The 23,716-nt window shown below is 38.1% G+C and overlaps 1 protein-coding gene across 2 annotated transcripts in view; it reads right to left on the reverse strand.

Annotated features, from left to right (window-relative positions):
- Window positions 1-273: 273 nt before the first annotated feature.
- Window positions 274-23,716, reverse strand: part of LOC139951715 (lysosomal alpha-glucosidase-like) — a 232,474-nt gene continuing 209,031 nt past the window's right edge. The window contains exons 16-18 of one of the 2 annotated variants that reach the window (XM_071950765.1): window positions 21,489-21,711; window positions 19,720-19,922; window positions 274-3,232 (exon numbers count right to left, since the gene is read on the reverse strand). In XM_071950765.1, coding sequence (XP_071806866.1) covers window positions 3,170-3,232; window positions 19,720-19,922; window positions 21,489-21,711 — 489 coding nt within the window. In that variant the 3' untranslated portion in view covers window positions 274-3,169. The remainder of the gene's footprint in view (window positions 3,233-19,719; window positions 19,923-21,488; window positions 21,712-23,716) is intronic. The other variant, XM_071950763.1, reaches the window with a different exon arrangement.

Below are 23,716 nucleotides of genomic sequence, written 5' to 3' on the forward strand. Positions count from 1 at the left end.
AAATGAGATTGATTGTCTGTCTGATGGAGAGTCCGAACATTCCAGGTTCCAATTGCTAAGCTAAATTTAAGTATTATCTAAATATTGTCATTATAATTTATATTGTGACATCACACCTTGCTTAGCGTTTAAAGGGTCTGTATACGTTTAGTAATAACTCTGAAATTTAATGGCAATACAAAATTACTTGGTAAAAAGTACAGATGAAAGTATTATAATGCATTTTGAGAAACTTTTCACTCAAGGTACTACGGTTATGGAAAACCATATCACTTTTTATCCTCAAACATTTAAATCTGATAAGCATTATGGTCTTAATGCTTCTCAGACTGTGTATTCCCTCGTGAAAAATTCCCTTCTGAAGTAGAAGTATTCACTCTTGTTTGTCGGTGATATTTCAAAAAGCAACTACCTTTTTATTGTATAGGATTAACACAATAAACAAGCTCCAATTACCAAACGTACACTGTATACACGGCACCTGTAAGAATTAAAGTTACATGCACACAAGTTGGAAGAGATTTTGTTTAGACAGTATTATTCTAAAAATACGTTTAAAAAAAACCATTAACTCATTCTTATGAATTTTGGGTTACACATAATCGAATGCATCAGGAGGTCAGGAACTAAATTAAATCTTAGCATTGTTGCCTAAAGAATGTTCAAACAAAAATCTCAGCTGTTGGATGATAACACCTGAAATGAATGTCTACTTTGGTGTTCAGGTATTACATGTATGTTTCAATGACTTTTTATTTAATGTTAATGATATTGTTTTAAAATTTATTGCATGAACAGAATAAGTGTTAACGCTTGTTTACAAAATAAAATAAACTGAATCTTGGTTGCAAGTCAAGAATAATTGAAAATGCTTTATATAAACTGCTCACAAAAAGTAAGGAAACTTTTTTCAATCCAGTATATTTGTTATTATTTATTACTCTCTTTGAATATGGTATATATCAATGCAAGGCTGAACTGTTCCTCTTTAAAATGATACCACAGTTGCAATGATTACATGTTGCTGAACTTGGCTACACGAATAACAATGAGGCAAAGTCACAAATCAAATGTGCCAAAATTACCGTTGTCTGTGAATGGTCAATAGGTAATGCTCAATAATCAAACCGATCAAGCTTTTCAGAACTATTATTGGTTTACACAAAGATTTGCACCAGTGAGCTCATCAGACACAATTAACCCTCATCTCTTGAGAATCATCTTGTTTGATGGGTATTTGAAAGACGATATTCTACAGCCGATTGCCGTCCCATACTTGCAGACTCTTGGACCAAAATGCCATCTTTCGAGATGACAACGCTCGCCCCTATCGAGCCCGACTGGTGACTTACTACCTGAACAATGTTGGGGTGAACCGGATGGATTGGCCCGCTAACAGTCCAGACCTGAATCCCATGGAACATCTATGGGACCAGCTTGCCCTCGCTGTCGGCGCCAGAACCACCAACACATCAACTGTGGCTGACCTAACCAGGTTCCTTAATGAAGAATGGAACGTCATCCCTCATCATCAGCGCATCACAAGACTTTTGTGCAGCCAGCATGAGAAGAAGGTGCCAAATGCTTTTATGAACCGAAAAAGTTAATTACTTTTAATTATCTCAATTTAAACTAAAGTACTGATCAAATATTCACATGTACTGCTAAAGGTAAACCCTCTGCAACTGTCCTGGAAATTTTTCCAAGAAATTGTGAGTACTAACCTCTAAAATTTATCGTTTCAATACTCCCGATTCGTAAAACCCGATTTTCTCGTAATCCATTTTGCATCTGAAGTGGCTATTTGTCGGTTCGTAAAAACAGCAACGAAATGAGCATCCTTGACCCAAGTTTTTTAGTTTCAATGTTGATGCTAGTGTTTTTTTTATATTTTTTTTTTTACTGTACAGTGCTTTGAAACAGTGTTAAGGTGCTTTACTAATGCAATTAAGTTAAGTTAAGTTAAATTAAAGGCAGTGGACACTATCGGTAATTACTCAAATAATAATTCGCCTAAAACCTTACTTGGTGAGTAATGAGGAGAGGTTGATAGTATAAAACATTGTGAGAATAGACTCCCTCTGAAGTGACATAGTTTTCGAGAAAGAAGTAATTTTCCACAAATTTGATTTTGAGACCGCAGATTTAGAATTTGAGGTCTCGAAATCAGCCATCTAACTTTTTTTTCATTATTATCCCGCAACTTCGCAACCAAATTTTCACAGGTTTGTTATTTTATGCATATGTTGAGATACACCAAGTGAGAAGACTGGTCTTTAACAATTACCAATAGTGTCCACTGCCTACAAATTATTAAATACAACATTTTAAACTATTTTTCTGTATAAATAGAAAATTAGATTTCAGAAAAAATGTTGTGTTGAGATATTTTTTGTCATTTTCGATTTGTGCAAGACCAGGTTAATCTATATTTAATGAAAGTTCAACCATTTTCACAACACACATAAGGGCAATTAAACTGTACAAGAAAATTTGCATTGTTTAAAATGCAAATACCTCAAAACATTCTGATAACGGTTTTGAATATGCCCAGTCCCCTCATGTAAACAATAATGAATTGCGGTATATTATTCTTTCAGTTTATTGTATAAACTGTTTGACAGGGTCCAAACTGCCCCTCTACCTTTGGCCTTTAACTCAACTTCAAAACCTGGTGTTTAAAGGAAGTGGACACTATTGGTAATTACTCAAAATAATTATTAGCATAAAACCTTTCTTGGTGACAAGTAATGGGGAGAGGTTGATGGTATAAAACATTGTGAGAATAGACTCCCTCTGAAGTGCCATAGTTTTCGAGAAAGAAGTAATTTTCCACAAATTTGATTTCAAGACCTCAGATTTAGAACTTGAGGTCTCGAAACCAACCATCTAAACGCACACAACTTCGTGTGACAAGGGTGTTTTTTTCTTTCCTTATTATCTCGCAACTTCGATGACCGATTGAGCAAAAATTTTCACAGGTTAGTTATTTTATGCATATGTTGAGATACACCAACTGTGAAGGCTAGTCTTTGACAATTACCAATAGTGTCCACTGCCTTCAACACTCCATACCATCCCCTGTTTCCCCTTATTGTATATCCTACATCAGTCTCACAATCTAACAGTTTAATGTGACAACGGATGCTGACACAATCTGGCACTCTTCTCAAAGCCATTCCAACAGGAAGTCATACTGTAAGGGAACATCTAGATTTCCAATGCTGAGATTCTGAAAATGAAAATCAATTAACTTTTATTAGGGGCGAGTAAATGAAACCGTAAACCAATATACACAAGAGAGTGTTTTATGTTCATAGGTTTTTATACAAGAAAAATTATATGGTTATTAGGTGTTCGGGCCAACAGCCCAGAACACCTCTTATTAGGTGTTCGAGCCACAGTACTGAACACCTCTTATTAGGTGTTCGGGCCAACAGCCCAGAACACCTCTTATTAGGTGTTCGAGCCAAAGTCCTGAACACCTCTTATTAGGTGTTCGGGCCAACAGCCCAGAACACCTCTTATTAGGTGTTCGGGCCAACAGCCCAGAACACCTCTTATTAGGTGTTCGAGCCACAGTACTGAACACCTCTTATTAGGTGTCGGGGTGTTCGGTGCTCTTATTAGGTGTTCGGGCCAACAGCCCAGAACACCTCTTATTATAGGTGTTTGAGCCACAGTCCTGAACACCTCTTATTAGGTGTTCGGGCCAACTGCCCAGAACACCTCTTATTAGGTGTTCGGGCCACAGTCCTGAACACCTTTTATTTTTGTTCGTTTAAAAAAAAGTTCATTGACACTTTTCTTCTTCTTCTCTACGTCCCTTGTCTGCTAACAGAAGCATCTTTCAAAAGATTGTATGAACTTGAAACTTCACACATAGTTAGATGTTCAAAAGGAGAGGAAAAATGGTAGTTGCGTTATGATGACGTCATCCATCTTGAGTTATGAAAGCTCAAAGTTTATTATTTTGGTTGAGGAAATATGAACTTATGAAGTATTTCCGACTGAAGAGAAGACTAACTTACAGAATGGGAAATGTATGTTGAACGCCTCGAAACTACACCACGTGCTTTATGGGGCGCTCAAAATGTATTATTTTAAAAAATCATAACTTTTGAGAGATTGTTACAATCAATACATCATCAGAAATCACCATTTTGACCTTGTCTTAGAAGTTGAAAACTTTAACATGCCTAAAGAACTATGTAAATTCCCCACTGGTCGTGCAAAAAACATTTAACATGTACACCACATGTAGTGTAAGCGGTGCAGAGTCACACTCCAGTGCTCATCCCTAGAGTGTGATAAAGCTTTATGTACAATAGTCTTCGTACAAGGCGTTGCAAAATACATTTTCTTTCGATTTAGTTTTAGTCTCTCTTATACAGTCGTCAATATTTCATAAGTTCATATTTCCTCAACCATACATGTACATGTATAAGCTATTTTGACAATCTATACATCATAATATGAAAGGGCTTTACATACTTCACAAAAATAGATACATTGGTGAACTTTGCTTGACCTTTTGACCTGTCTATACCGGCAGTGACTGTTAAATACTTTGAAAAGGTGTTATTGAGTTGCTTTTATGTTGATAGTACACCTTATTGATGCTTTACAAAAAACAAATCTTGCAAAGGTCAGGAAAAGGTCTGGTATAAAAAAAAAATTCCGTTGACATCACCAAATTGCTATCCCACTGTCTTTGGTCAACGCTGGTATTGAGTACTCAGACCTGCAATTGCCCTCGGTTATGAGTGGAGTCCTCCCAAAGTACTTTCTTTCTACTTTTGCAGCCCCTGACCCACATATAGCCGCTACTTTTTGCACTTTGGTTCGTCTTCGGTTAGTTGTATTAATGTTGTATTAACTCATCCAAAAATATCATCCAATTCGTAATCTCCGCTCTAAATCCAGGTCTCTCTTAGGTTGTTCCTCGACTTTTACTAAATTTTATGGGGCCAGAGCTTTTGCAGCAGCAGCAGCAGAATTATGGAATAGTCTTCCGGACACCATAAAACAAGCTCAAACAGTAAATTTATTTAAAGATGTACTATAACGGATTATTGATATAGCCTATATTACTATTTTTGTTCAAGAAATGTAAAATAAGGACTGATATTTTCGTAGTATTCAATAAAACCTTTTCCTTCATGCAAAAAAACAACAAATTTGCGCGGCGTACTCCGACCCAGAAAACTCAGTTTCGGCAAAAGCCGGTGACACACGAACCATTCATACACAGTGTGCGACGTCACACCATGTACCGAAGCTCTGTACACAGTGTGTCAGGTCGATCGTGTGCGTGCATTTTTATATATACTGTACATGTACATTGAATGCGGAATAACATCGGACACTATAGGCTGCATTTTTTCGACACAAAACAACAGCGAAAATGTCCGATGGCAGCGAGTCTTGGGAAAACCACAGTATAGATGAGGAAAAGGCATTTCAGGGAGGCACTTCAGAGGAAAGTGAGGGCTCTAGCGATGAGGGGAGCTCACCGGACGAGAGAGAAGCCGAAGACGTGTTACGAGTACATGTAGTTAACCAGCCCGGGGACGATGATCGTCAGGCCGAAGACGATGAGCCAAACCCTGATGATCGACGGCCAAAGACAGACTGGTAAGGCCACAAAACGTTTCATGAATTATACTGAATGATGCTTCGTTTGATCAGTTTATTTCTGCTGCCAAAAATAGTTGAAGGATATCCTTGACTAAATTAAAACATGAACGAACATGGTGGACAAGGTTTATTGTTTACCTCCATTCACGTTATAATACATGTATGTGAACAACACATGCACTAGTCAGTAGAAATGTGGGGGAGGGGTAATTTTGTCTTGCGTTTTATAACTTATTGCCAAAATTCATACATTATCAAATTAAACTGATATTGTAGATAAGCTATGTTGTTGTTTATCTCCACCAAGTAACTGCGTGGTGGTTGACACATGTGCATCTACACAAATATCTCACAGCATTCATTACATACATGTACATGTACATGTATGTAACTGTTACTTTGGATTATGATTGCCTTCTGGCATGGATATAGTTTTAAAGCATTTCAGGTACACACATACAATATCGACACTTCACCATGCAAACCACAAATCTGTTGTTAATAATTTTGTATGAATTCTTTTGTTAATAATTTTGTATGAATTCTTTTGTTTTGTTTTACAGAAAACACTGCAATGATGATTATCAGCAAGTGGTGAGCTTAGGACTATCTTGTCCGTTCAACCGCTGCCACTGACATCATGTTTGATGGCAGCAACACGAAGGACGTTTCCAAACCCTCGTGTACAGTACAGTGGAAGGATTTTCGTATCCACCAACGGATTAGGCAGCTTTGCTTTGGTTTATTTGTCTTCAGTCGTAACAATTTTCCTAGTTATAATGATCCGGAGGGAGTGACAAATAATTTTATAAGCCATAATAATTTACGCATACATGTACATGTATATTATTTCATTTTGTGTCTTTCAGAGGGGTGGGTGGTTCAAATTGATTAATTTAATTTGAACCACCCACCCCTCTGAAAGACAAACAAATGTAACTTACTATGGCTTATAAAATTAGGTGTGTGGTTCAAATTGATTAATTTAGCACTTATGTGTATTAAACTTGTCCCCTGTTGTCAACAATGATTAACATGGTAACAACATTCAACTTGGTGAGCAGAAATATAAAAACAAAACAAAAAAACTGAAGCCTACAAGTACACTTCCATAATAATGACAACACAAAAAATGTATGTATTTTCAAGCAACAATAGTTTATTTTAAATTCAATATGAAGAAAAAACAATTCAAAATGCATTTTTCTGTTTTGGGAAAAAAAGTATATATTTGAGACAGTACTGTTACATCAGGATACACTTGCCCAAGTTTTTCTTACCAGAAATAAAAATACAAATTTTGCCCCTAATCAAAACCGAAAGGAAAATATTCTGAGACCCCTGAAAAAAATGAAATTTTGAGGGCAAAAAATATGGTAAAAATGTTGATTTTGCAAGTTCGAAAAACATACTCTAATGCACGTTCATCCTAGTTTGATTATTTTTTCCATTCACTATCTTACTAATTCATATTTGGTATATATGTCTCTGAGAACGATCAACAAAAAACATTGTCAAACATTACCTGCTGAATTATTTATCACGTTAAATAAACCAACTCTGTTATTGTTTGCAACAGTACAATTGAAAGGAACTCCACCATGGGTGGGGGAACTGCTTACAGGAGGCTACGACAGGTGAATGGCAATTTAGATACTTTGGAGACAGTATTTGCGCACTTTTAGCGCCTCTTTGTTCTGATGGGGATGAAAATGTTTAGTTTGGTAGCAGGCAGGGGACCAGTTAGACTGTTATAAGGCCATGTATAGACAACTTGTAAAGAATGCTCATCGCACTACTTCTCTTCTTGCAATGTGAATCATACCTGGACAACGGTAAAGTAGTCATGACAAAACAAGAACTCTCAGTGGCAAAGCATGGTTGTGGCTTAAAAATAAAAATGTTGTACTTGTTACTTTAAAGAGCATGGAAACAGTGTTTAACGATCATGCTCGTTTTTGTGTTTTATCAATTCAAACTAAGGGTTATCTTCAAAATGCATTTTTTTTGTTTTAAGAAAAAATTACCATGTTTGATGCAGAAGTGTCACAACAGTTACAATAAACCAAAGTGTTTCGGCCCAGCAGACATGATAACCACAATGATAGCCCAATCACAACCAAATGGGAAATATTCTGAGAACCAATAAAAATTAAGACAGCACAAACTTTCTTGATGTGCAAGGGGAATTAAAAAATGTGACTTTCAAAAAAGAGGCGCTGTTCACAAAACTTTGTTTTATGCAATGTCAAGAAGTATGAGTGGGGCGGGGCCAATGTGGGGTACATTCTAAGATTTCGGTCAACAACAAGTCCTGATCAATGTTGGGTAATGCACTAAGCCTACAGAGTGCTTATATGAAAAGCTGCCAGATTGATGGAATTATTACTTCTTTCTGTTACATGTATAAATTCAAAATGAAACAAATATTTCAAAATGCATTTCTCCATGTTTTGGGGGAAAAGGGTCTACTTTTGAGACAACACTGTTACATCAGGATACAATTGCCCAAGTTTTTTTTGTTTTTTTTTGGGCCCTAATCAAACCGAAAGGAAAATATTCTGAGACCCCTGAAAAAAATGAAATTTTGAGGGCAAAAAATATGGTAAAAATGTTGATTTTGCAAGTTCGAAAAACATACTCTAATGCACGTTCTAAGCATAGCACAAGGGTGACTGTTATAGCAATAATTTTTGGACTTTATGATACTTTGTAGTGATGTAAAAGGTTTTATGAAATATTTGTTTTTTTTGGTGGGGTGGAGTTGTAAATATTAACTAAAAAAAAGTTTTTCAGACCCCCAAATCGGCTTAAAGTGGCCTAAACACAAATGAACTGTTACCATGGCAATTTATTATATAGTGATTTGAAATGTAAATTTTGTTTATTTGGACCCCAGGTCCCTACCATCCACAAAGTATAAGAAAAAATATTCCTTTTTTTTCACCGTGGACACATATGTCAATATTATTTAAAAAGACCCTTAAAAAGCTTTTTTTTTCACGTTTTTGGGAAGAAAGTCTAGTTTTGAGGCAGAACTGTCACAAAGGATACAATTGCCCAAGTTTTTCTCACCAGATATGAGAATACCAATGTTGGCCCTAACCACAGCCGAAAGGAACATTTTCTGAGACCCCTGGCAAGTTGACATTTTGGGGTCCAAAAATAGGGTAAAAATGGCGATTTTGCAAGTTCGAAAAACATACTCTAATGCACGTTCATCCTAGTTTGATTATTTTTTCCATTCACTATCTTACTAATTCATATTTGGTATATATGTCTCTGAGAACGATCAACAAAAAACATTGTCAAACATTACCTGCTGAATTATTTATCACGTTAAATAAACCAACTCTGTTATTGTTTGCAACAGTACAATTGAAAGGAACTCCACCATGGGTGGGGGAACTGCTTACAGGAGGCTACGACAGGTGAATGGCAATTTAGATACTTTGGAGACAGTATTTGCGCACTTTTAGCGCCTCTTTGTTCTGATGGGGATGAAAATGTTTAGTTTGGTAGCAGGCAGGGGACCAGTTAGACTGTTATAAGGCCATGTATAGACAACTTGTAAAGAATGCTCATCGCACTACTTCTCTTCTTGCAATGTGAATCATACCTGGACAACGGTAAAGTAGTCATGACAAAACAAGAACTCTCAGTGGCAAAGCATGGTTGTGGCTTAAAAATAAAAATGTTGTACTTGTTACTTTAAAGAGCATGGAAACAGTGTTTAACGATCATGCTCGTTTTTGTGTTTTATCAATTCAAACTAAGGGTTATCTTCAAAATGCATTTTTTTTGTTTTAAGAAAAAATTACCATGTTTGATGCAGAAGTGTCACAACAGTTACAATAAACCAAAGTGTTTCGGCCCAGCAGACATGATAACCACAATGATAGCCCAATCACAACCAAATGGGAAATATTCTGAGAACCAATAAAAATTAAGACAGCACAAACTTTCTTGATGTGCAAGGGGAATTAAAAAATGTGACTTTCAAAAAAGAGGCGCTGTTCACAAAACTTTGTTTTATGCAATGTCAAGAAGTATGAGTGGGGCGGGGCCAATGTGGGGTACATTCTAAGATTTCGGTCAACAACAAGTCCTGATCAATGTTGGGTAATGCACTAAGCCTACAGAGTGCTTATATGAAAAGCTGCCAGATTGATGGAATTATTACTTCTTTCTGTTACATGTATAAATTCAAAATGAAACAAATATTTCAAAATGCATTTCTCCATGTTTTGGGGGAAAAGGGTCTACTTTTGAGACAACACTGTTACATCAGGATACAATTGCCCAAGTTTTTTTTGTTTTTTTTTGGGCCCTAATCAAAACCGAAAGGAAAATATTCTGAGACCCCTGAAAAAAATGAAATTTTGAGGGCAAAAAATATGGTAAAAATGTTGATTTTGCAAGTTCGAAAAACATACTCTAATGCACGTTCTAAGCATAGCACAAGGGTGACTGTTATAGCAATAATTTTTGGACTTTATGATACTTTGTAGTGATGTAAAAGGTTTTATGAAATATTTGTTTTTTTTGGTGGGGTGGAGTTGTAAATATTAACTAAAAAAAAGTTTTTCAGACCCCCAAATCGGCTTAAAGTGGCCTAAACACAAATGAACTGTTACCATGGCAATTTATTATATAGTGATTTGAAATGTAAATTTTGTTTATTTGGACCCCAGGTCCCTACCATCCACAAAGTATAAGAAAAAATATTCCTTTTTTTTCACCGTGGACACATATGTCAATATTATTTAAAAAGACCCTTAAAAAGCTTTTTTTTTCACGTTTTTGGGAAGAAAGTCTAGTTTTGAGGCAGAACTGTCACAAAGGATACAATTGCCCAAGTTTTTCTCACCAGATATGAGAATACCAATGTTGGCCCTAACCACAGCCGAAAGGAACATTTTCTGAGACCCCTGGCAAGTTGACATTTTGGGGTCCAAAAATAGGGTAAAAATGGCGATTTTGCAAGTTCTAAAAACATACTATAATAAACGATGCAAAAATGGCACAAGGGTGATATTTGGAGCAATAATTTTTTGTTCTCAAGGAAGGCCAAGGATGATCCTTTGTAGTGATATACTAGGTTTTTTGAAATAATTTAGCATTTTGGTGGGGTGGAGTTGTAAAATGAGCTAAAAACCGGTTTTTCAGACCCCAAAATCAGCCCAAAATGGGCAAAAAACAAAATGAGCCGTAACCATGGCAACGGGCTGTATACGGAATTGAAAATGCAATTTTGTTTACTTGCACCCCAAGGCCCTTCCACCCAGAAAGTATTAAACAAATTAATTTTTTGACCGTGAGCAAGTATGTCAATTATTTACCTGAACTGACTCTTAAGATCCTTATTGACTTATCAGAAACATATTGTGGCGAAACAGTTGCATGGGGGCACAACCGACATAGTTTTTGCCAGCGGCGCCGGGCACATGATCGGTGTGTGCACAACGCGTGATCCCCGCGTGGGGATCACATGGACAGCATGTGGCTGACCACACGCCAGGGCAGTAGGCTTTTTTAGGCTGCGTTTTTAGAAGTAATTTGGCGAGGTGGAGGAAGGAGCAGATCCAAAGAACAGGTCAGTACTTTGATTATTGTAAAACAAAAAGAAGGAATAAAATAGAATCATAAAAAGGAGTTAATCGACAAGAGAGAATAAGGAATCAGAATAAATCATTATTTATATCGGAGACTGATTGCTTTAAGGTATTTATTTCTTTATTGTGTCGGTTATTATTATACACATATTGACTGGCAATGAGAAAACTAGTGTACATCTATTCCCCCCGAGAGACTAAGAGTGACCAGAAGAATGACCTATTTCCCAAGGCCGAAGGAAATAGGCCCTTCTTCTGATCACTCACAGGCCTGAGGGGGAATAGACGTACACTTGTTACCGAATTATGCAAGTCAATATGTGTTTTATAACACACCTCTGTCTTAAATGTGAAATAAGAACAGAAATCTGGAAAAGAAAGGAAGTTTTGTAGCATGCTGTTCACGGTTCAAGTCAAGAGAGAGGGTGCTGTAACCGGGCACTATTTTTAAAGACCAGTTCCCGCTCCGAACTATAGTTCCCAAAAAACACGCGCGCGCAATTAGTTCATCCCATGTAACCGTGTCTCAGCCAACCAGAATACAGAACAAGCAAGAGGTGTGTTATAATACTCATTAGCTGCAGCGAGGACTTTAGGCCGCTCGAGTGGACATTACAATGCAAGATGTTTAAAAAAAAAAGTATACATTTACAAAAATGTATCCAAAATGGATTTTTTTTTAAGTTTACAAAAATCTGGCACTAAGTATTGGTGGACCAAGGTCCTAACTTTTAATTTCTACCAAATCAATCCTTAGCTGTCCCACATGAGTGAACACTAGCTAATTACTATTATTCGATTTTAATTGGCCTGCGCACAAAAGTGAAAGGGCAATTTATTGTTAACGTGCCATTTTTTTCACCATTGCTTGTGGATCCCCAATAATATACGACTAGCAGGGTGCCGCGCGCCCGCTAGATGAGGCGGATTCTAGTATATACAAATATTGTGAAAGGTAATGTGATGGGGTAAGGGAGGTATTCTTACAGGAAATAATCGTTTTGTAGGATTGGATTAGAAATTGTATTTATGATCGGTATGCAATATTTGTCATTTGTTATTGTTGACTTTCGATAATGTTGAGCGTGCACAACATAGTTGTGAAACATCGCCCCCCCCCCCTTCACCTTCTCTCTTGTGTTCTCCAACTAAATGAATTGGTGTTTGTTTCTGGAACTGAGCTTTAATATTTGGGATGGGTATACTTGGCAATGATGGTACTTTGGCATGATATATAGGTTTTTTCGTGATATTTTAGTGTTGGTCGAGCGGGCCTACGCATTATCGTTGATTTTTCGCCTCTTTTACTGCTTTTGTCATTGTATTAATTTTATTCACTGCACTAAGTATTTCCCCGCTTAAGATGACAGTAAGGATAATTACTTAGTCGACTAAAACATGTAGCACGTACACTGTGCTATAATGACACACTTATTTTATTGTGTTGAGCACATTGGGTATAGTTCAAATACACGCGGATAATAGTCAAGTGTCGTCACATTGCCGACAAGTCAGGCGGTCTTTGTCAAAGAGCCAATCAGACAATTAACACGATGAATTTGGAATCAGCGGTGGTATTTGGTTCCCTACACAACAAATCCATAGTCACCGATAGCCGCGGATTTACTCGACTGAAGGCTCGCAAGACGGTCTCTGGTCTCCCCCTCAACAATAATCACCGTAGATAATGGGCTACGTGAGGAACAGGCAGGTTTCAGACCGAAACGCTCCTGTGCAGAGCAAATCTTTACTCTCCGTCCCATCATCGAGAAGAGCCAGGAGTTTCAGGTGCCTCTTGCAGTCAGTTTTATTGACTTCAGTAAGGCCTTTGACAGTATTCACAGGCCTTCCTTGTGGGGAATACTCCTTTCATATGGCATTCCGGAGAGGATAGTTAAAGCGATCGGAAACATCTATGACAACTCCCGCTGCCGTGTTCGGACCGAAGACGGTCTCAGTGACTGGTTCCAGGTACTAACTGGTGTGCGCCAAGGCTGTATCCTGTCTCCTATTCTATTCGCTGTGGCCATTGATTGGGTTCTGAAGAAAGCTACGAAGGACCATGGAATCGTTTGGACTAGAGGAGCCAAACTGTCCGACCTTGATTTTGCTGATGATATCGCAGCATTGTCCGACAGTACCCAGGGTCTCCAGACTGTAATGGACTCCATCAGTAATGCCTCAGCTAGACTGGGTCTTATGATCAGCAGAAAGAAAACGAAAATCATGCTTTCAGGTGATCACCAGACAACACCTGACATTCTCGTTGGGGAAGATAAAGTTGATGTAGTGGATGACTTTACCTACCTTGGAAGTTTCATCAACAGCCAGGGATCAATGGATCATGAAATCAGCTGCAGAATAGGTAAAGCCTCCGCAGCCTTCAACCAGCTTAATAAGATCTGGACAAGCAAGAAGTTCTCTCTTCAAACTAAGCTTCGCTTCTACAATTCCAACGTGCTATCTACTTTACTCTATGGCTGCGAAACTTGGTACTTAAAATCAAGTCAAGAGAAGGAACTTGATGCATTCGACTCAAGATGCCTAAGGAAGATCTTGGGCATTAAGTGGAGTGACTTTGTCCGCAATGAGGAGGTCAGAGATCGATCACAACAAACTCCAGTGTCCAATACAATCTGTGGGCGGCGCATGAACTGGCTGGGCCATGTTTCGCGGCTCCCCCCTTCGAGACTTGCCAATCAAGTCCTGTGGTGGAACCCGCCGGGAAGGAGGAGGAGAGGCCGACCTAAAATGAACTGGCACCAGACCATCCAGCAGGACCTTCATAGGGTCAATAGAGGCTGGAGCGACGTCAGGTCACTGACTGCAGACCGATCTGCCTGGAGAGCGTTGACTGCCTCATGCGTCGGACGACGCAGGAGCCCCTAAGTCTAAGTAATAGCAGAGGAGATGTCCGACTAAGGCTTGTATGAAAGTGGTACCCTCCTTTAAAACAAACTCATAGTCACAGCAACTAATTAATAGCCACGGAGTTTATGTGACTGAAAAGAAAGAAGTTCTGGTAAACAGATAAAAAATTGAACGCGCCAGTTTGTAGGGCGGCTCAGTACACTTTAACAAAGTCAATTTTCTGCAAAATTTTATTGAAAATAAATACATTTAATTATTGGTTGCAATAATAGGTTGAATGATTTGTTGCTTTGTTTCCAACATCGTTGACACAATTTTAGAATCTAAGGCCTCATTCATCGTGATTTATTGAGCGTACGTCCAACGACGCATACAAAGTTGTCAGAGCACCAAATAAAGCGAATTTTTTGGAATATGCTGTGCAACAGATATCTAATCTACTGTTTTTACCACTGCTTTTGGGGAGTAACTGAGCGTCGGCCTCATTAATTTTTAGTTTATTCTCATTTCAATTAATTGTCATGTAAACTTTCTGGTCAACATCTGCCCAGCGTGACGAAGTTCCCTGATAAAACATCCAATTTTATATGTTATCATATATCTTGAACTCCATACAAACTAAATAGAAACGGTAATTTTAGTGGTCTTTAATAACTACTCCTACATCCTCTCACTTATTTCACTTTTAGAAAACATTTGCCTTGTTATTTTGAGGGGTTGTACGTCCAATTTGGTTAATTTTGTAAGGAAAAATTCCTAAAAATGAACCCGATTCAGCCGCACGTGAGGGCTCTTTTGTTGACGGCCGATTGCTTTATAGTACAAACAGATTTGGCAAATGTACATCCTGAGTCGACCAAACTGCTTTAAGTTCTAACAATTGTGTTGCTTCAGAACTTTCACCAATGGAATGTTCGTTTACAGCAAAACAGCCGTTGATGTTTCACAAAGTTCGCAACTCTGAAAACATACTATTCTTAAATGGTAATTTCATGTGCTCTTTTAAAGGCTTAACTGGCAAAATTATATTTAAAGAATCAGTAATGTATTCACTTTCTTCTTGTGAACAATTTGTTCTAAGATAGTGTCACATAGTTTACAAAATTAGCAAGATACGTTTTGCATCATTGTTGAAAATGTTGCAATTTCTGCGTGTATACATCACGTTCTGCAGTGTGTGTGGGATGACATGTACATGTACATGTACTGTACCACCAATGGTACAGGGTTAAATGGAACAAACAACGTTATTAGCAACAGTGGGTTGATGTTTGATGCGTTTAAAAATTGTTGGAAAGTATAGGTAGGCCTACATGTACATGAGTGGCTTATTTTTTAATAAACACATCTGTCAGAGACGCATGTATTTTTATTTCTCATAAAGCCTTATTAATAATATTGTTTTTTGATTTGGGTACTTTTTATAACAAGGTCGAACACAATGTCCACAGATTTACATTAAATTTACACCGTTTGAAGATAATAATAGTTGAAAGCTTCCTTTGAAATATTAGTTGCTGAGGTGCTGTAGTTTTCGAGAAATGAGTAAAACAATGTAATAAAAATACGTTTTTACATGCTAAAATAATTTTCATTACATTTTTTTTTCCAAGCACTACCGTACCTCAGGCTCAGCAAGTAATATTTTCCGGGAAGCTTTCTACTATCATTATCTTCAAACTGTGTAAGTTTAATGTAAATCTGTGGACATTGTGTTTTTTTAATGTAATAAGTTTGTGGACATTGTGTTTTTTTAATGTAATAAGTTTGTGGACATTGTGTTTCTTGTCCTACAAAAAGTACCGTTTAGACCCTTTAAAGGCACCTGGAAATAGGATTTTTTTTCTTTTAAACATAAGAGTATATGTTTATTAACAATAAAACAATTTTTTGAGTCATTGTTTGTCACGATTTATATTTTAAAAAAATTAATTAAGTGACTGGGGGGTTGACTCCACCTACCCCTTTTGTGACATAGGAAAAGGAAGACTTTGCCTCGATCAAACATAGACCCCCCTCGATGCGTAGATAAACACACGTGCAAAAGTACATGTAATTCTAAGACGTGACTGAGTTTGTACGCTGCGAAAAAGGTTTTTTTTTCTGGCATTTTTCCGGCAATGCCGACCAGGTGTATTGCTGCTGGATGCAGCAAAACAACTAAAGATGGGGTCAGTCTTCATCTTTTTCCTGCAGATCCCAAGTATAGGCGGTTGTGGGCTGCGAAAGTCAGATTAACTAGAGCAAAGTGGTCCGGTCCGACGTCTTTTTCAGCGCTGCAGCGAACACTTAGAGCCGTCGTCGTGCTTCGAATCCTGGATACACAACTCATTTGACATGACGAGAAGAGCCATTCTTAAACACGACGCCGCCCCAACAATTTTTCTAGCTAGTGGGAAGTCGAAGAAGGTATCTGAAAGACGTGACGAACTCAGAGGAGCATTTGCTAAACGTGAAAAAGTTTGGGTAAGTTTTAACTTTGAGGGTATGCTTTTAGCTTTTGCCAAGTGACACGATTTTTTGTTGGTACCGCATGCGATTCACCGTGCGTGCAGGTCCTATGTGACCGTCCGCCCATTATACAGCAGCCATAGTGCGTGCGTGCAGTCTGCTCCGTGGCCGTATTTCTATAATAATACGTAGGCAGACCCACATCTTACAACCCATTTGGTCACTAAAAAGTCGCATAGTTAAATAAAAATAGCAGCAATACATGTAGCTTTTGTAAAAACCACTAGGCGTTCAACATGTTCAAGTTTCAATGTACGTATGTGTGTAAAATCGTGTCTAAATTTGTTTTGATGTGCCATGTTCCCAGACGTAATGTACGGGGGCCCGACTACAAATTTTCTCTCCAAATATCGCGCCTTGAAATACGTCACGAACAGCGCCCTCTCGGGTTGGGGCCTACTCGTAAATTTGTAAATACAATCAAAACTAAGATTTTTTACCTTAGTTAATTTTGTATTCACATTCCTCTCATAAAAACACATATTTTAGTGACAAAAGCTTTATTTAAAAAAAATACCACTTCCAGGTGACTTTAACACGCGAAATTAAACCCCTGTACAAAATGGTATATATACACCATCTTATAGAGTAAGGACAGATGACCATCTGTACCATTTCGAGGTGCATGCACCCTGCCAATCATCAATGAGTCACTCTCTGGAATGTGAATGGAAATCCGAGGTCGCCACCCCCACTTAAATCCAAAAGAGATGGCTGTGTGTGCAGCCTAAACGGCCTTCCCATTCGACCAACAGGTGGCCCATATCAAAACCAGACAACCACACATGTAAGGAGATATCGCTCATGACCAGCCAATCAGACGACTCATAAGAGGGAGTCCGGGTCAGGGTTTTGTAGACTTGCAACCCCATGTCTGAAACGACACAGTCGTGTTGAATTCCACAAGGATGCCATACCACTGGACCTTCTTATTTCAATCCAAGATGGCGCGAGTTACGGCTTTAATAGTATAATTACATTGTCTGATTAGAGAAGAGGGATTAGAGAAATTCCAAATGTATACACGAAAAAACCTACCCCCTGAATTTTACATCAAATTCACACTAAACTCAAACACACAAATTTGAAAGGAAAAAAAAAAAGAATTCTGGTTTAAACTGAATCATTCTCATGCCTGCAAACTTTCATGCCAATCAGGCCCACTGGATGTTCGATCTTGCGGTGTATGATCGCCCTTTACATTCCCACTAGACATTGATAGCCCTTTCAGGATCAGATCCTGCTTTAATTCTACTACCGAGGAGGTTCAAAATGCGGGGTCTGATCCTGATCGCCCTCGCGTTTCACTGACGCTCGACTGCCTTTTCTCAAAATTGCAGGGTCTGATTGCCCTTTTACTCAAATTGCGAGGTCCTGTGGAAACGGGGTCATAGACATCACTTACTTCAGGATTAACCCTGGGAATGCCCCAGGTCTAACCTCATCAAATCAACAGACCCCAGTACCTATTTACAGATTGACACTAAATATAAGCACTCATTGACATCACATTTACACGAAGAGCCCATATGGTAAACACACTGTTTACAGCAGATACATGTACCGGTATTGTGATGATTTTTGTGAGCACACTTATTAATAATAACCGTATTTATAGAGCGCCTTTTCCAAAGGATACAAAGAGCTAGTGATAATGCAACCAAAAACCCAAAAGAGAAAGAAGGAATAGTAAGCAAAAATACAAAAAGTGACAGAATCAAAACTACATTAGATGGAGCAATTAAACAGATGTGTTTTTAAAAGTCCTTTTGTACAGAACAAGCGTTCTGGATAATTGTTGTGAGTGAGTTCCAGTTGTGGGGACCAGCATTGGAGAATGCACGGTCTCCAAACTTCTTTGAGGATCGAGGTACCACCAGATTGGATTGAGATCAAAGACTTTCACGTTCAGTGCCGTCTTGAATTGATCCGCTGGTCGACTGGAAGCCAATGGAGATCCGTGAGCAAAGGTGTGGCATGGGAATACTTTGGCTTCTTATGGATCAGTCGAGCGGCCTTGTTTTTGAGTTTTTGTAAGCGGCTGAAATCATGTTGCTTCAATCCAGTGAGAAGGGAGTTGCAGTAGTCGAGGCGTGAGAGTACCCTGTGCACAACCAACAGAATGACAGGTGTCGTAGTCCAGGTGTTTGCTGATCATTGTGATGTTGCGTTTGTGATACATGTAGTTAATGGACCTGCACAAACCAGTGACATGTTGACTCATTGACATTGAGATGTCAAAAGTTACTCCCAGGTTTTGAACAGATGAGACAGGATTTATGGTTGCGTTTCCTATGGTTAGTAGCTCAAGACGTTTGTAGTGATATGGGGACGATGCTATGAAAAACTCTGTTTTGTTTTCATTCAGCATCAGTTTGTTTGCAAGCATCCAGGTTTGGACATCCTGGACACAGTTAGATAGCCTGAACAAGCAGCACTCAGCATCACACGGGATGGCAGGATCAAAATCTAGGTAGCTTTGAATGTCATCAGCATACATGTGGTAGTTGACTCCATGCCGATGAAGGCGGCCCCTGTAGGAGTAACGTACATGGTGAATGCACAGGGACCGATAACAGATCCTCGAGGGACACCGAATTCAAGGTGATGGACATCAGAGTTGGCACCTGCAGCATGGACCCAATGTGTTCTTCTTGTGAAGTAGGACGAGAACCACTGATGAGCATATTTTGTGTATTGACTTGCTCTGTGCAGATTATACATGTACATGTATATCTTTGGCTGATATTCATAATAGGTCTACATATAATGCAATGACCACAAAAAAAGTATTTCAATCTAAATATATTTTTGAGTATCAGTTCAGTTCGGAGTATTTCTAACATTTAAGCTTGGTCCTTCCAACCCAGTCATAACCACACACTAACACCAACAAATTTGTCCTAACTCATGTCTTGAGCACAATATAACAAGTACACATATATGAAATTAATTGAATTAAAACTGTTTAAACAGTTTTAAATCAACAGTTTGTATGTAAAATACCATTTAAATTTATTTCAAATTGTTATTAAATGATTTGTATGTCAATGGGACAAATAAAATGCAATATAATAGTTACCTGTATGTTTGTATCATAATGGAACATCACAGAAGTGTCATTAAGTTTGACGCTTGATGGTTTGTTGAGAACACCCATGAGCAGAATACTACCAATGTTCATCTCATTTGATCCTGGATAATTGTTGTGCAGTATTTTGGAGTTCAATGAGCACTTGGATGATGTAAACACAACAGATAAATACTTTTCACTCTCATAAGTTTCTGTGGCAAAATGCATAGGAATATCAAAAAGAACACTCAACTTTATTCCATTAGCAATTGCTCTGTTAGTGGGCGATTGTGTCTTTGAACAGCAAAAAAAAAACAATGGACAGAAAAACTCATCGTGATTGTGGTTAAGAATTTGCCAACGTGAGTGCAGCTGCTACAGCACCTATCGATGATAAATAGGTGTTTGCCTGAAACTAATTGTTATTGTACCAGAATTGTTTTCCTGCCTGTTTTTTTCTTTCCTCCTGCGTCCCCTCCTACCAACGAACCTTGCAAATACCCAAGTTTGTACAGACTTTAAGCTTATCATGTACAGTACTTCTGTGTATAGATGAAACCGCAATTTTGTTTATGACTATTGATGACATCATAACATCAGGACGTCATAACATAATATGTGAAATACATGTAAATGCGGCATGAGGCTGTTCGATCTTGGCTGTGCTCCGTGGTCATAATGGGTTGATGTGGCTGGCAGCCAAAGGCGCCCTTGCATGCCTGCTTCTCAAACACGCTGTAGCCGCATCCTTTCCAATTCAGCTCTTAGCTGCAAGTAAGGATGATTAGCCCCCCAAATTGATTATCCAACAAGAATGTAATCGAAAGACTAAAATTGGGGTCTTCCAAAGCAAAGTATATTACACAATGGCTAGCAACACAATGCAACAATTATATTTTCTGACAGTGAATTGTATCAAGTTTCTTGGTAATCCTGAAAGCTTAAAGGCAGTGGACACTATTAGTAATTACTCAAAATAATTATCAGCATAAAACCTAACTTGGTAACAAGTAATGGGGAGAGGTTGTAAATAGATAGTATAAAACATTGTGTGAGAAATGGCTCCCTCTGAAGTGATGTAGTTTTCGAGAAAGAAGTAATTTTCCACGAATTTGATTTCGGGACCTCAAGTTTAGAATTTGAGGTCTCTAAATCAAGCATGTCAAGCATCTGAAAGCACACAACTTCATGAAACAAGGGTGTTATTTTCTTTCATAGTTATCTTGCAACTCCAACGACCAATCGAGCTCGAGATACACCAAAGTGAGAAGACTAGTCTTTGACAATTACCAATAGTGTCCGGCGTCTTTATTTGAGACAACTTTTACAACCCCTTTGATTGAAATACTGAGGGGTGTCATGGCCGAGCAGATAAGAGCATCCGACTCAAGTTCTGGTGATTAAGTCATTGGGATGTGGGTTCGAATCCTGGTCATGACACTGTGTCCTTGAGCAAGACACTTTACCATAAGCTTCTCTCCACCCGGGGGAAAAATGGGTACCTGTGAGGGCAGAGATAGTTTATGTGAATGATTAGCTTGGAGCGTGGTAACTCCCAGTACCGGCTGGGTACTCCCCAGGGAGCTGAGATGGTTTAAGGAATGACAAATATGGCCAAGTGACCAGGGGTAGTAATGTCAGAAGCGCCTAAAGCACTATATAAAAATTGATATTATTATTATTATTATTATTGTGAATAACTTATCCGGCACATCATCAGAAAGTTCACTACAAAAATTAAACATATATGTGTGTTCAAATAATGTAATGCCACATACCCAGAGAATCACCATCATCCCAGTAAAGCTCGCCTTTACCATTGCCATCATCACTGACTCCAACAACAATTGTAAAGAGTGACTGGCGAAAAGCTGTAGTAGTTGTTTCTGTGCTGTTATACTGCATGGCTAGGATGAATCCCTCACGTAAGTGAACATTAATCTCACTAGGATCTGCCTTCAGTTCAACTATCTCAGTGTTGTTTACCCTAAAATAATTGCCCTGTTAAAAAATTAAAAAATTGTGAAGTGACTACTTTTTCACAATGGATACATAAATTCCTGCTTCTGGTCAGTAACTACACATAACCTCTTTAGAGATGAGTGTCTTTTACAACTCTTGTAATTCAGTCAGAGTTTATTAGCCGTTTGGTAGCGCAGCGCAGCGAAGAAGCTTTGTTGTTTTCAGCTGTTTTGTAGCGCAGCGCAGCGAAAAAGCTATTGTTTTTGTTAAAGTTTTTCTTCTTCTATTATTATTTATTTCTATAGGTGTTTTCTAAACCGGAAATTCCCCGATAATTCAAAAGTGGCCAAAGTTATGAAGTTGGTTTCAAGGATGTAAGTGTCTAGCAAGGGTTGGCAGTTAAAAAAGAACATTGATGACGTCACAAAACGCAACAGCGCCCTCTAGCTGCAGGTTGAAAACTCTTTAAAATGTACTTTTGAAGATGCGTGTGGTGAAGTTTTGTGTAATCACTTCAAATTTACCTACGTTTACTGTCAGGCGGGCATTATGTGTGAAGTTTCACATCAATAACGTCATGGGGGGTCACGTTATGACCTGTCACGTGACGTCATCTTAAAGGTAATTAACTGTAAATATTTGAAAATCTATATCAAATCACCCACAAGAGACCTTAGGTTTCTGTTTGTGGGATTGGGTAGGGATAATGACCTCACATGACCTCTATTTCCGGTCGAAACAGGAAGTGTCCTCTTATTCAAAAGTGGCAAAAAGTATGAAGTTGGTTTCAAGGATGTTAGTGCCTGGAGTGGGAAGTTAAAAAAAAATATCGCTGACGTCACAAAACGCAACAGCGCCCTCTAGCAGCAGGTTGAAAACTCTTTAAAATGGACTTTTTGAAAATGTGTGTGGTGGAAATTTTGTGTAATCACCTAAAAATATACACACATGTTGATCGTCAGGCAGCCATTATATGTGTGTGATCAATGTTTCATATCAATGACGTCATGGGGGGTCCCGTGACGCGGCTTTAGAGGTGAAGTTATAACGCGATCATGGTAGATTGTTCATCTGCATTTTTTCCCCAGCCATTTTTCAGCTTTCTACTTCTGTCTCGAATTGAGACAGGTTTCTTTGTTTCAATTTGTCTTATGCATTCTCTAACCTGTATAGCCTGTATAACCCGATGATCAATTTGGCCGTGTACGAGGATGTAGGTGATAGGGGGTACTATCAATTGGCTACAATAGAATTAGTATACCAGGATTTGCGGGACACGATAAATAATTTAAGCTCATCAGTCACCCATTTATTTTAAAGCTTAAATTTCATGATAGTTTACCTTAAATGGGAAAAAGAGCTATCTACACGAAAATCATAAGTACTTTCACGTCTCCATTTGATGAAAATTTTGTCAGATTGTGATGGTCCAAGTATCGTTAATTTGGCTGCACCATGATAAAGGTCTGATGGACACTGGCTGAAGTACACCTTGCAAATGGCCAACCTGTTGTTAAAGGGTCTATGTAACTTTTGTAGGACAAAAAACACAATAACCACAGATTTACAGTAAACTTATATATTTTGCGTGCTGAGGTGCTGTAGTTTTGGGGAAACGAGTAAAATAATGTCATGAAAATAATTTTCGTCTCATGAGATGAAAATTATTTTAATCATTTACAAATGTATTTCCATGACATTATTACTAATTTCTCAAAAACTACAGCACTCAGTAGGTAATACTTGCAGGGAAGCTTTCTACTAATATTATCTTCAAACCCTGTAAGTTTAATGTAAATCTATGGACATTTTGAAAAGTACCCAAATCCTTTAGGCAATTGTAAGCGTGCAGAAAACAATGTTTTTTTTGCTGGGCAAATTTGTTTTCCATGATCCATTTGTTATCCAGTAAAAGTGCATCTTACAGGTACGGTCATACATTGGTAAATGATGATAATAATGATGACACGAAAAAAAGTGTATTACTAAAACTTTCTATCCAAAATTATTATTGTTGTTTGATAAAATATTTAAAGACACTGGA

Source organism: Asterias amurensis, chromosome 19, assembly GCF_032118995.1.
Source record: "Asterias amurensis chromosome 19, ASM3211899v1".
Lineage (NCBI taxonomy): Eukaryota > Metazoa > Echinodermata > Asteroidea > Forcipulatida > Asteriidae > Asterias > Asterias amurensis.